Here is a 13448-nt window from a genome sequence, read left to right as displayed (position 1 = left end):
GAGGTTCACTTTTTATTTATGCTCTTCTCCTGAGAGGAGTCTGTCTGTAATGTCCAGTTTAAAAACCAAAATATGGTACTTAAGTCTTTTTCTGATCAGATCTTTCAATGTTTGTTCTTTTTCTAATCTGTTTGCTATAAGGTGATACTTGAAAAGGGTTGGGGCATAATTTAAAAAAAAAATAAAAAAAATTATATATATATATATATCTCTCTATGAAGGACAGGACATCCATTTAATCTGCAACTTGCTAGTGAATGGTCTGGCTTTAATAGACAGGTGCATTGTGTAACCAGTTATCTCCCACTCTAGTAAATTCGCATGCATACAGCACTTACCTTGCTTTTGTTCTGTGTAAAGAGTTCTGTACACAATAATATTGTAAGCCAAGACATGTCTTGCTGTAGTTTGACGACAAGTGTTTTCTCCACATCCAACACACTCGCTTAGTAGTGAGTACATGTGCTTGCTGTGTTCAAAGAGAGAGCAAAGTCCCTTTTTGTTCATTTCTTTTTTTCATAATCTGTCATTTATAATGAACTATGTGTATACAGGCATTTTTCAATAAGATTATTATAGTTGCATTTTTTGAGCTGTTAATACATTTTTTTTTTTTTAAATCTGTTTATCAACAGTTTTACTTTGCCAAAATGCGGTAAAGGTAAACCTGCTCTTGTGCGACGTCACACTCTAGAGGATCGAAGCGAACTGATATCTTGCATAGAAAATGGAAATTACGCGAGGGCAGCAAGAATTGCAGCAGGTATATTTTCCCCTCCATTTTTATGCTGATATAGTGTGTTAGTGCACGTACAGTGAGTGGGTAGAATCACATAAATCGACTGAAGGGAAGAGGTTGTGACTAATGACTGACTGACTAAATTATGTTTATTGTTTACTGGTTATAATAGTGATTTGGTGCATTTAATATTGAATAAAAAAGTGTTCATATGTTTATACCTTTGGTGTCATTTGACTGTATATAGTGACATTATTTGACTATAAAATGTAAGACAACAATGGTGGTGTTTCCTCCTATGATTTTAGAATAGAGTAAAACTACTGTAATACTGTGGCTACAGCTATTGCTAGAAGTAAATATTTCATGTTTTAGTGGCATTACAAAACATAGCACATTGGTTCAGTTTCCCCAATCCTTTTTTTAAACTTTGGCTCTACAAAAGGATGATAGAGTGGCAATGTCAATAACAAATATACATATTTCAATTTAAAATTCTCTATGGCTGCTTTATACTCTTCAGTCAATCTTCGCTATGTTGCACCTGATTTATTGGCTTGTATAAAGTTGGAGGTTTGTTGCAGATCTAATAGTGAGATGTCTAAAATCTTCAGAGTCACACAGCCACACCTTAGCAGGAAGTAGTCATGTAAGGCAGGGTAAGCAGGATCAAATGTAAATGCAGGAGCCACTTATTCAAATCCTGCAACGGCGATCCATTTAACGATCCAGAGAAGATGTACATTAATAGAAAGGATACCTAAAAGTTAGATGCCATGAGTTCAGCCTTCATTAAAGGTTAAATTGGCAATAATAGATACTTGATGATTTAACTAGCTCATTGTAGAAACAAATGCTCCATTTTATAATTGTCAGTATTTTTAATGCCAGACCACTTGTGTTGAAATGATGCAGGATTTTATCCTTTACATATCACTGGCTCTGGGTCTGCATCTCTTGTAATTTCTGCAAGTGCTTTCCACATAAACATTCTGAGCCATCAACTAAATTGTTGTCTAATCTTAAAGGAAACTAAAGCACTGAGCAATCTTAGCTATGTTGCACCTGATTTATTGGCTTGTATAAAGTTGGAGGTTTGTTGCAGATCTAATAGTGAGATGTCACATATTTAATCACCTGCTACAAAAACCATTTTCTTTTTCTTAGAAGTTGGACAAACAAATATGTGGGTATCTGCAAGTGCATCTTCGGCCTTTCTTGAACCTCTGAAAGTGGTCTGGGCTAAATGTAGTGGCTATCCTTCTTATCCAGCACTGGTGAGTAAGCAAGGCTTCACATTGTGGCTGTTACTAATAATTGTGAAGATGTTTGTATTTTGCAGACTGGGTAAAAATAAAATCTTCTAATTAGTTACAGGTGGTCATTCCTTAGAATTTGCTTTTCAGATTAGGATTTATTCAAGTGTGCAGATATCTGTCTACTTAGCGCCAGACTCCTCTATAGACAGCAGTGGAAAGTGACCCTTGTAGTCTTTTAGCTTTATAATAATGCCTCACACAGCAGTTAAAGTACAAATGTTTTTAATTCAGTGGTAGAGCTGTTAACCTTAGCCTTAGACACTGGTACAACCACTTTAACAGAATAAGGTTTGAAGTGCAGAGTTGATGTAAGTGTTGAGATACAGTGGTCCTCCTTTTTACCCCTACCATAATGTAGCTATTGTTGCTTGAATTAAACTCTAGTACAACAGTAATAAGGTGACGTTGTCACTGGTAATGTTACACCTTGTGTTTTGTGTGTAGTAGGAGTGACTCTGAAAGTGGTGAGCTTTGTTGTAGGGTGGGGCCCTGGGTGTTTTTAAATCTTAGCAACTCCCGTAAAGTAGACTAAATTTAGGGGTCTGTTTATTATCTGCAGTTAGTGGGTGGCAGGGGAACCATCTTGTATCATTGTGGGACTCCATTAGAAAGGTAAGCCAATACCACCTTTTGATGCAAAGCTTTTCACCGCTTGTTAAATTTGGTCACATCAGTCCCTGTAGAACTGACCAACATTAAACAGGGAGAAATCTGTGATTTCTCTTCCTTTAAACCCTTGATAAATTAAAACATGAGCTGTGATGGCCATTCTCTAGAGAAAACAGCTGTTTTCTCCAGATTTTTGGCTTATCGCAGCTTAGTAAATTGACCCCTTCTATCCTGCTTTAATTCTATTACTTGACACTGATAGAACTGCTATATTTTTATCTTGGTTTGCTGCTGCTTTCAAGCTCCAGGACAATAAAGTCTACACACGCTGCTCAGCAAATGTTAAATGCTTTACTTTTGGCCAATACTATACATGATTAACCTATGAAATCAATCATTAAAATCCTCATGATATGCTATATTCAGTGGAATGTTTTTACTCCTACATAATGTTAGTAATTTTGTATTTGTTTGCATTTTCCTCCCAGATAATAGATCCTAAGATGCCACGTGTTGGTTGTCATCACAACGGTGTTGCTATTCCAATCCCACCAATGGATGTGCTTAAAACTGGAGAGCAGATGCAAACAAGAGCTGAAGAAAAGTTATTTTTGGTTCTGTTCTTTGACAACAAAAGGAGCTGGTAAGATGGCACTTACCATAAAGTTAATTCTTTATATACCAATTTCATCTCTGCTTCGCACAATTCTTTTTTTTTTTTTATTTTTAATTACAAATTCAGTAAATCTACTTAGTGCTGATCTGCAAATTGGACTCTATCTTGCTCGACACTTTGCTAAAAAGTCAGAAGAAAACTTCATTACTGCAGTATAAGAAACTGGATGTAAAATATCAAGAAATGTATTTAGTATTGATTTTAACATTGATAACTGTATATCTTTGATTGTTCTAGGCAGTGGCTTCCGAAATCCAAAATGGTTCCTCTTGGTGTAGATGAAACAATCGATAAGTTAAAAATGATGGAAGGACGTAACTCAAGCATTCGGAAAGCTGTGCGGGTTGCTTATGACCGTGCTTTGAACCATTTAAGCAGGGTTCAAGGAGAATCTGTTAGTGACTTCAGTGATATTGACTAATGAAGGTGCTACCACGACACAACATGCCTCATGTACTCTTAAGCTTTATTTCTAACCTCTTCCTCTGAAAGAATGTACTGAAAATGCAATTCCTAATCATTGAATGGATGGAGATGCTTTCGTAAAGGAGCATGAAACTATTGCTGCCGTTTGGATGATTTTATCTAATTGTAGTTTGGAGGAGCTTACACTAAAGTTAAATGTTCTGTTTATAGTGTTCATAATGTGTACATAAATGTATATTGGGAAACGGTTAACTTATTCTGCCTTTGAGATGGTTCTTAAACTCCCTCCAGGCGTTAGCCTGTCAAAGCGTTTTTTTTATTTGATCTAAAACTAGATGTTTAATTTTTTTTTAAATGTAAAAATGTAGCACCACTTTACATAAAGACGTTTTGTAAAACTTTGCTAGATTGGAAAATAGCTATGTTTAAAATATATTTAAGTAATATACTGCTACCTAATGTGTCCATTCTCATATTTTGACTACTGTAATTATAAGTATTTTAAATGATTGCCATTGAAAAGAGTACAATGTGCTATTAAATATAGTTTTATTTTAACGGGGCATTGGAAAATCCACTGGCCTTTAGGTGTTAAAGCTGGTGTCTATAACTCCTTATGCCTCCTTTAGAGAGCATTCATTGAAGTCTGTGGGGTTTTTTTGGTTTTGTTTTCTACACCACATATAACATACTATATTTATTTAAGAAACATATTTTTCCCTGTGTCATAAGATTTATTTTGTTTTGATTACAAGTATTTCCAAATGCGCATTTTGCAGAAATGTGTTGTCGCGTTCAAAAAGGCTCATTATTGCACTCCATTGCAGCCCAAAGTTTTTTTTATTTTTTATTTTTCCCTTGTGTTCCCTTCATTCTTTTTAAAAGTTTCACCTTTTTATATTGTTTTTTTTCTCTTTTGGAGATAAGGGTTTTTTTTCAGCACATAAAATCCCACTACCTTTCTCCCATAGATTTTATTTTTTTTATATACATAAATATATATACATTTAATTGTGTGCCTGGGTTGTTTGTTTAAAATGTTAATTTTGCTTTAAATTGAGAATTTAATTTTGTCAAATTCTATTAACATGTATTTTATTGCAGGCACATAAATATGTCAACATGCTTTTGAAGAGATGTGCATCAAAATCTGTTAAGGACTGTGATACTGCTTTTCTGTTTGTTTGTTTTTAATTTTGTTCTTTTGTAAGGAAAGAGGTTTAGGCAACCTGTTTATAATTTAGAAAAAGCTTGGTAGCAATAGAACCTTTGGATACATTTTGTATGGTACATGTGATGTATATAGAATTAGTACTTTATTTTTATTTTTTAAATTTAAAGCATTATGTTAGGGACATATATGTATGGTGGGTTTCCAGAGCTGCATTTTTATATTAAAATAAAAAGTCAATTCAGATTTTGATGTACCCGAGCATCCTAGTGCAATTCTGATTTAGGAATCTACAAATACTGCGGCTTTTTTGTAACATAAATTACAGCAACTTAGATAAGAAAAAACGTAACTTATATTGCAAATGTGCAATATAAGAGCAAGGAAAACGGGTTCGGTGAAGGATCTTGCTGTGTAATAGCCACTTTATCTCTACAAATACAACTGGATCAAATAAACTAACCCTAAGGTGGTGCATTGGCCTACCCTGCATTCACAGGATTTCAAAATAGTGTTCTAGACTACTATAATATTTGTAGATGTCATTTTATCTAATCACTGAACAGATCCTGAACACACTAGGTCAATTTGTGTTTGAATAAAATGCACTGAGGTCCTTATAGTGATCAATGTATGAAAATGCTATATGATATGCTTAAGCTCTGTCAACCACCCAGGCATCAAAGGGTAACAGACCATGGACAGACATCTAACAGATTCTTAAACTTGAGTCCTAAAAGTGCCAGTTATTTTACATGCACCTATAACTGTGTGCTGGTTTTACTCCAGTTAATTTGTACCTTCTTGAATGTGGTGGTGACTTATAACTGTAACGTGGCTGCCAAATCTTAATTCAGTATTGCTAATGCCAGATGTGTAGATTATTTTGGTCATTCTTAATCAAGATATGCATTCAAGTAAGAGTTGTTAAATGGGGCTTGCAGACCATGTCTCACTGCTCCTTAGAAATCTGTACAAGTGCTCAAATCTGATGTAGCAATATTCTCCCCTCCGTCAACATCATCAACATTTATTTATAAAGTGCCAACAGATATTGTAGCACTTTACAATTGACACCTCTTAATTTCTCCACCTTCTCAGCGTAACTTTTTTTTTTTTGGTGGGGTGATGGGGTTATAAGTGGTCTGTGAAATATGATTTGCTTAATTTTTCATGCTGCAATACTACTTGCCTGACAAAGTGTCAATGATGACCTAGTTTAGAGTTAAGTCACAAAGGGTGTGGAGAAATGGGATTACGCAGGTGAAAGGGAGGTTGTTATGTTTGGGGGGTGGGATTCTTGTTCTGAGCTCAATTATATTTCAGAAATTGCAAATTTTCGGGTTTGCTGCTTCTCTTGATTGAGCGCAATGTTTAGAACGGAGTTGGGAGCCACTTCCATAGAAGATTAATCATTTAAATGCCAGTTTCTATGGAGGCTTGTGCGTTACATTGTATGGGTAGTGTTACAATTGGGTCATTCCATGTCAGTTCAACCAGGGTTGTCCACCACCCATCTCAGATTTCTACGAAATTTTTTTAGTTAAGAGAGGATGTTAAAACAACTATTTCTGCCAAATATCTCGACTGTCTGACAATTAGTTGATTATATATTGATTTTTCAATTTATTAAATAATTACAAATCGCGGCTTCTTTATCCAGTTTATTTGAGGTATTACAGGTGTTTATTAAGGAAGCGACACAAAATTTGGACCCCTAAGGTAACTCTTCCTCGCGAATCAAAAAATCCAAACCAAATTACTTTATCTGCCTCATGTTTTGCGTTAAGGCAAAAACGCACAGTTTTCGAATATCATTAAAAACGCTAGATTCAATTGACTTTAGGGATCCCATTTTTTGGGGGTGTTTAAAAAAGGTATAAATTACTACCACAAAAAAATCAGCCTAGAAGGATTTATACCATTTTTAAACACCCCCAAAAAATGGGATCCCTAATGTCAATTGAATCTAGCGTTTTTAATGATATTCTAAAACCGTGCATTTTTGCCGTAACGCAAAACATAAGGCAGATAAAGTAATTTGGTTTGGATTTTTCGATTCGCAAGGAAGAGTTACCTTAGGGGTCCAAATTTTGTGGCGATTCCTTAATAAACACCTGTAATACTTCAAATAAAATGGATAAAGAAGCCGCGATTAGTAAATTATTTAATAAATTGAAAAATCAATATATAGTCAACTAATTGTCAGTCGAGATATTTGGCAGAAATAGTTGTTTTGACATCCTTAACTAAAAAATTTTGAAAAAAAATCTGAGACGGGTGGTGGACAAATCATGTTTTTTTTGGGTGATCTGATGTGGAATGACCCAATTGCAATTGTATTACCTTCTGCAGTATAAGCCTTAGTAGTTGACTGTCATTGTTAATACAATATTGCTGTTTTTAACTTAAAACTTAAATTTCTTTTTTCTTGTTTAAAACATGGGTTTTAATCCAGTCTTCAGGGAGCCTTAACAATACATGTTTTTCGTATCTCCTTACTGAAGCACTGGTGTAGTCGTTACTGACTGACATATTGTAATAGATCCACTGGTGGTATAATGATTTTCTCCAAGACCTGGAAAACTTCAGTTAGGGCTCCATGTGGACCAGGTTTGGGAAATATACTTTACCGAGAAATGGTAATTTAGCTTGCAGCGAAATGAAATTTTCAAAGTTGTGCTGTTGCCCGGTTTTAAAATGGTAATCCCATGTAGAATATTTTTTTCTTTAAATGGCAAGTGAATTACCTTTTGTAAGCATAGATCTAGTCATTTTCTTAGCTATCATTCTACACATCTTATTTACAAGCAAAAATGGCTGCCAGTCTACTGCACAGACACGGGGTCTCAGCATGTCATGTGATGGCCGACGGGGAGAAGGATGATGTCACAGTGCATACAGAGCACAGAAGGACATTCCATAGCTGCTCTGCTCACATGTCTCATGTGCCTGTTTTATAGTGATTGATTTTATTTTATTATTTTTAAAAGCACATCCTCTGAGGGTGTTTCTTTTTTTTTTTTTTTTTATGGGATTGCTGCTTTAATGTTGGAATAAAATATAATGGATTATTCTTATAATGGTATGATAAATTGCCAAATTGCTTCATTGTGATTTGGTGTTTTAGTTTTATCCTATGCAGTCATTAACTAGGATACTTTAACTTTATATAGTAGTGTTTATCTTTATAAATTACTCTGCAAAGAAGTTTTTAGTAAATGACCAGAAGATGTAGTTAAAAAAGATTCTTGTACATGGTCTCTGCAACAAACTATAAATTTAAATTCCGAAAGAGAGGCTGCAGAAATATACTCTCGCACACATACCTGTATACATCGCAAGCTTCTGTGACCTTGCTGTTGCGCTGTCAGTGTTGCTGGAGGAAAGCCTACACAGAATCTGCTGTTTTTCCCTCAGTCTGGACCTAAGAAGAGTTGTTCTTTTTATTTTGCTTTCAATATCTAATAGTGTATTAACAGCCCACCTGGCTAGATTGTTTACATACTGCAGGTACCCTTTAGTAGTAGTCCTTTCTGCTCCTTCAAGTTCCCCCTATCCTATAAATAAATGTATTATAAGTAAAATAGGTGCTGTATGGAAAGAGTGGTACAAATTGAAGTGGGCGATTTTTTTTCATACACATATTTAGGAAATGGTCTGATCTGAAAAAACAATAAAATAATGATGGTTGTGTTTTTACATTGGGTGTTTAAACACTGTTGGTTAGTGCCATAGAATACAGAGAGACTCTTTCTGTACACTTTAAAGAAATTGAAAATATATAATTTATATCAGAGAAGCCTTTGTTCAACATCGAAACAATAGTTTAAGGCCTATGAATATTGAGCCATATTACCACATAGCGGAATCTGAAACGTTAATTGCTGTATTGAAAAACAAGCACTGTGTAAAATTTTATATAGCCAAGATTTAATGCACACATACCATCTTTTATAGAGAGTAAACATAAGTATTTTAACCAGTATAAATAAAAGTTTGAAATGTTAATTTGTAACACATGACATAAAGGTAGTCATTACTTAAAACATAAAGGATGTGCCGTTCAGCGGTATACTGGCCACAACATAGGAAGAGATTGTGACTGTAGAAGAACATCTACAGGTATGTGTAATCTCCTATTTGTGTGTTAAATGTGCATGTCTGTATTTTTGGTGTTAATATAGATTTTTATTAGTAGGACTTCACCAAGGACAGATTGGAGGTCAATTATAATACACTGAAAAAAAATGGAGCACCATTTGTGTGTGCTTCAGTACATGCTCTAGTGGAAAAACAAGCACATTTATTTCATATGGTCCAAATTTATCTATTCTGTTTTAATCAATCCCCATTGTGTTAGTGACATTAACTTTAAGGGGAAATGCAGTCTACTGCAAAATTATTTGCAGCACAAACAGGAAGTGGTGGTGGGATGTGCAGATAATAAAACAAAGGTCATAACTAATCTCTCAACACGCTGCCACTTTTCTCCAACAGTGCATACCACTCAATCAAGAACGTCAGTGTAGACTGTCTTGCGTGAACCTGCTTCTACAATATTGTTAGCATTGCCTGAATTATCAGTGTTTCCTTTATAACAAACATGATGCGGTTCTATTAAGGCACATTGGTACAAAGTTTTCTTGTATGTGTTTATCTAATGGTTAGAAAGCTATATAAAATTTTCAGTATATTTAAACCGTGCCTTCTGCAAATGGTAATTAAACAGACCACTTTAAGAACCACCATTGTTCTTATCTTTCCAGCTAAAACCTAGGCTAGGTACACACTAAACTTTTTTCAGCCAGTTATCGGGCCAATCAGACGGTAAAAGACTGATTGGCCCAATATCACAGTAGTGTGTACCCTGGAACGATGATCGTTCCAACGCACAGATAATCAGCTTGTCTGATTGGTTGTTCTGTTTGAAAGATGTCGTTCAGTTTGAGACAAGGTCAGTCTAATTCTGTAGTGTCTGCTACTTCAAGTAATGTCTGTCTTTTTTGCACTTGACACAATGTGTCCAGGGCTCTGCTGTCAACTCTCTGTATCCTCTTGCAGACGCACCTGTTCATGAGAACTTCCAGGCTGCTGGTGCTTCTAGCTTTCACTTTCAGTGAGGATACACAGAGTTAAGGATGCAGAGGCTGCATGTAGGGAAGGGAGGGAGTGACGTTTTGTCCTGTGCGTGGCAGCAGCAGAGCTCAGTGAAGGCTGAGAGTGTCCAGAGTGCAGTGAAGGTGACAGCCTGATTGTTATGACAGATAAACAGACATCTGGTGGTAATTGCTATAGTGTGTATACATATCAGCATACTGATCGGGTCTTTGTTTTTGTCTATCGTTGGTGAATCGCTTGATCGTTGCCTCTTCCTCCAGTGGGTACCTACTCTTACGCCTATCTCTACCACTCCACAACTGTATGCATACTTTACTTGTCACACTTTGATTTAGAGTGAGGTTGGGACCACTTTCCCCCATTGAACTGTGTGATGGAAAGTAAATGTGAGAGTCTCCCTTTAAGACCTAGTTTTGGCCTGCCACAGTGCCCCTAGTGTTAAAGTATATTCTTACTTGTATGGTTTTTTTTTTTTCTACAGCAGCAGCTATTTATATAGCGCCACTAATTCCACAGCGCTGTATAGAAGTCTTGCATCAGTCCCTGCCCCCATTGGATCTTAGTCTAAATTCCCTAACACACATACAGACAGCGAGAGAGAGAAAACATAGATACATCCATTGGTGAATGTATCAATCTTTTTCCAAAGGGTGTGGATTGGGGGGTAACTTTTATTTACTACAGCAACTAAGTGAAAACTCTAAAAATTAAAATGACATTTTTACCTATTATGTAAGGCACCCTACACAAACCATGCTCACACAGGTATGCTGAACCACTTTGCTGTCGTTTATCCAGGGTTATCAGGATGGTAAAGACAGCAACTCTGCAATCACACCAAGCAAAAGCATTTACAAAGCCCTGTGACCCTGCTGCTACCTAGACATACAGTCCCCTCACTGGTCACCGGTGACTGGCTGGGGTTGGTCCCCCTGCCTACAACACAAAGCAGCTATTTATGCTTTCTTTCAAGCACTCGCTAGCTGGACCCTTAACAGACTACTCGTGGGTGTTTCACCTGTGTTCCGTGTGTGGAAGAGTTTGAAGACTTAACCCTGGCTGTAGCCTGAGACTGCAGAATCTCGGGAAAACTATTAGTCTCTTAACAGTATGTGGCAAAGAGCTCCTTTTGCCACATACCTTTCCCCTTCGCTTCATTAACCTAGATGAAGCGGATAATGCTGGGAGCGCATGTTTACATGAGAGCGTCCATGTTTTTATTTCTAACTACTGGTCTATGCTCTATGCTGAAATGGAAGGGCTGCAATGCCAAGAACCACCAGGACCTTTATTTATCTGCATCCACTTTAATTGGGGCATGGTTTGTTACTAGGGTGAATTTTTTACCCAAAAGGTGGTAGCAGAGGACCTCCACAACCCATTTGATGGCGAGGCACTCCTGTTCAACCGACGCATACTTCTCTCTAGGCAAAAACTTGTGACTTTGATCAAGGACTACGCCGAGACCTACTCCAGAGGCAGCGGTATGCAAATAAAATATCTTTGTGAAATCAGGTGCTTGTAGCACTGGCGCTGTACATAAAGCCATCCTTAGGTCCTTCTAGGCGCCTTCTGCGGACGTGAGTTTATGGACAGGCTTTCTTGAGAGGTAGAATTCTCTAAGAATTGGCGGTAGTAACCTACCAAGCCAAAAAATGTCCTCAATTGGCTTTTTCTCTCTGGCATGAACCAGTTCTTTACAGCTTCCAACTTGTTGACCTGGGGTTTGACTTTCTCCCATCCATTGATATAGCTCAGCTGCTTTGCCGCTGGCATGGCCAATGCACGTTTTTTTGAGATTGGCTGTAAGGCCATGTGCCCGAGATTCTAGCACGGCCTCCACTTTGGAAAGATGTGACACAGTGAGATAAGCTGTATGTGGCTTCTAGTGCTTTCCACAGCCTTCTGGAATGTTTCTGGCGCCCCATGCACCCCACAAGGCAATACTTTATACTGAAATAAGTCCCTCACTTGTAGAAAACGCAGTTTTGGGCTTGTCAGAGGATGTTAGAGGTATTTGCCAATAACCGATTGTGAGGTCTAAAGTAGACGGATACACACTCTCGGCTTTGTTCTCTTCCTGTTCATCTATTCGTGGCATAGGATAAGTGTCAAACTTGGAGCCTTAACTGTCTGAAGTCATTGCAAAAGTATCATCCCATTAGGCTTCGGGAGCACACAATCGGACCATTCCATTTGTTGGTGGATTCTTCCACAATGCCCAGTTGATGCATGTTTTCAACTTCCTGCTTCACTGCAGCTCATGTAGCCTCAGGTATACGGTAGGGCCGTTGCTTAACTATATCGTGCTCTGTCAGAGTGGTACGTCCAGCGATAGGAGAAAAAGTAATCTTTGATTTGAGTCACCATTTCTACAACCTTTTGCCTTCCAGGCACCGTCAAGGATATTCATTGGGTACCTCAGTCTTCTATTTTAGCAGCTAGCATTAAAGACATAGGATTTTCCTCATGCCAAGGTTTTAGTAAATTGACATGGTAAATTTGTTGTTCTTGCCTTCTATCCAGCTGGAGGACTCTAGTTCACTGGGCCAACTGCCTCTATGACATCATAAGGACCCTGCCAATGTGCCAAGATCTTCCTTTCCTGGGGAGAAGACATAAACATTTGTTGCCTGGGTTAAAAGAATGAACTACTGCTTGAGTGTCATAATGCCTTTTTTACGCTGCTGGGCATTGTTTCGCCATGAGTACTATTTGTCTCATCCTTCTATACGATTGTGAAACAAACTGAACCACATTTGGCTCATTTTGATTTTTGTTGTTCCCAACCTTCCTTGAGGACATCCAAAATGCCCCTAGGTTGTTGTACATACAAGAGCTCAAATGGACTAATCCTTGTTGAGGCTTGTAGTACTTCCCGTACCACGAACATTGGAAAAGAGAGTAGTGTTTCCCAATACATCCTTTCTTATGCCACAGTCATCCTATTAATTTGTTTTAAATGACTCATCCAGCCCATTCATCTGCAGGTGATAGGCCGCGGTGCGGAGGGCTTTTAGTAACTGACTTGCCTCCTTCACCAATTTTGAGAAATAATTTGTGCCTTGGTCAGTTAGGATTTCTGTCGGAATCCCCAACCTCATATAAAGTAGTAGTAGCTGCTTGGATATAGTACTTGACATTACATTGGTGATTGGCTTCTGGACAGCACGTGGCATAGTCCAGAATCACACTTGAACAAACAAAATAAGAAGCCCTGTAATTAGGTTTTCTGACATACTGGGCAATATAAGCAATACATTTTTACTGCCCTTATGTAGCGCCTGCGGGGAACTGGACAGACGCAACACAAAAGAACTTCCCCCGTAAACGATGGTCACCTCCAGTCCGCCTCCGATATCCCAGCTGCGACCCGATCCCAGCAGA

At 37.5% G+C, this 13448-nt stretch overlaps 1 protein-coding gene across 4 annotated transcripts in view; it reads left to right on the top strand.

Annotated features, from left to right (window-relative positions):
• BRD1 (bromodomain containing 1) overlaps nt 1-5196 on the top strand; it is a 52970-nt gene extending 47774 nt beyond the window's left edge. For all 4 annotated transcript variants that reach the window (XM_075208874.1, XM_075208871.1, XM_075208872.1 and 1 more), the window contains 4 exons: nt 636-763; nt 1907-2016; nt 3156-3310; nt 3581-5196. In XM_075208874.1, coding sequence (XP_075064975.1) covers nt 636-763; nt 1907-2016; nt 3156-3310; nt 3581-3764 — 577 coding nt within the window. In that variant the 3' untranslated portion in view covers nt 3765-5196. The remainder of the gene's footprint in view (nt 1-635; nt 764-1906; nt 2017-3155; nt 3311-3580) is intronic.
• The last annotated feature ends 8252 nt before the right edge of the window (nt 5197-13448 follow it).

Source organism: Mixophyes fleayi, chromosome 4 (assembly GCF_038048845.1).
Source record: "Mixophyes fleayi isolate aMixFle1 chromosome 4, aMixFle1.hap1, whole genome shotgun sequence".
Lineage (NCBI taxonomy): Eukaryota > Metazoa > Chordata > Amphibia > Anura > Limnodynastidae > Mixophyes > Mixophyes fleayi.
Note: the sequence above shows the minus strand (reverse complement) of the source record. Positions and strands in the feature narration are given on the sequence as shown.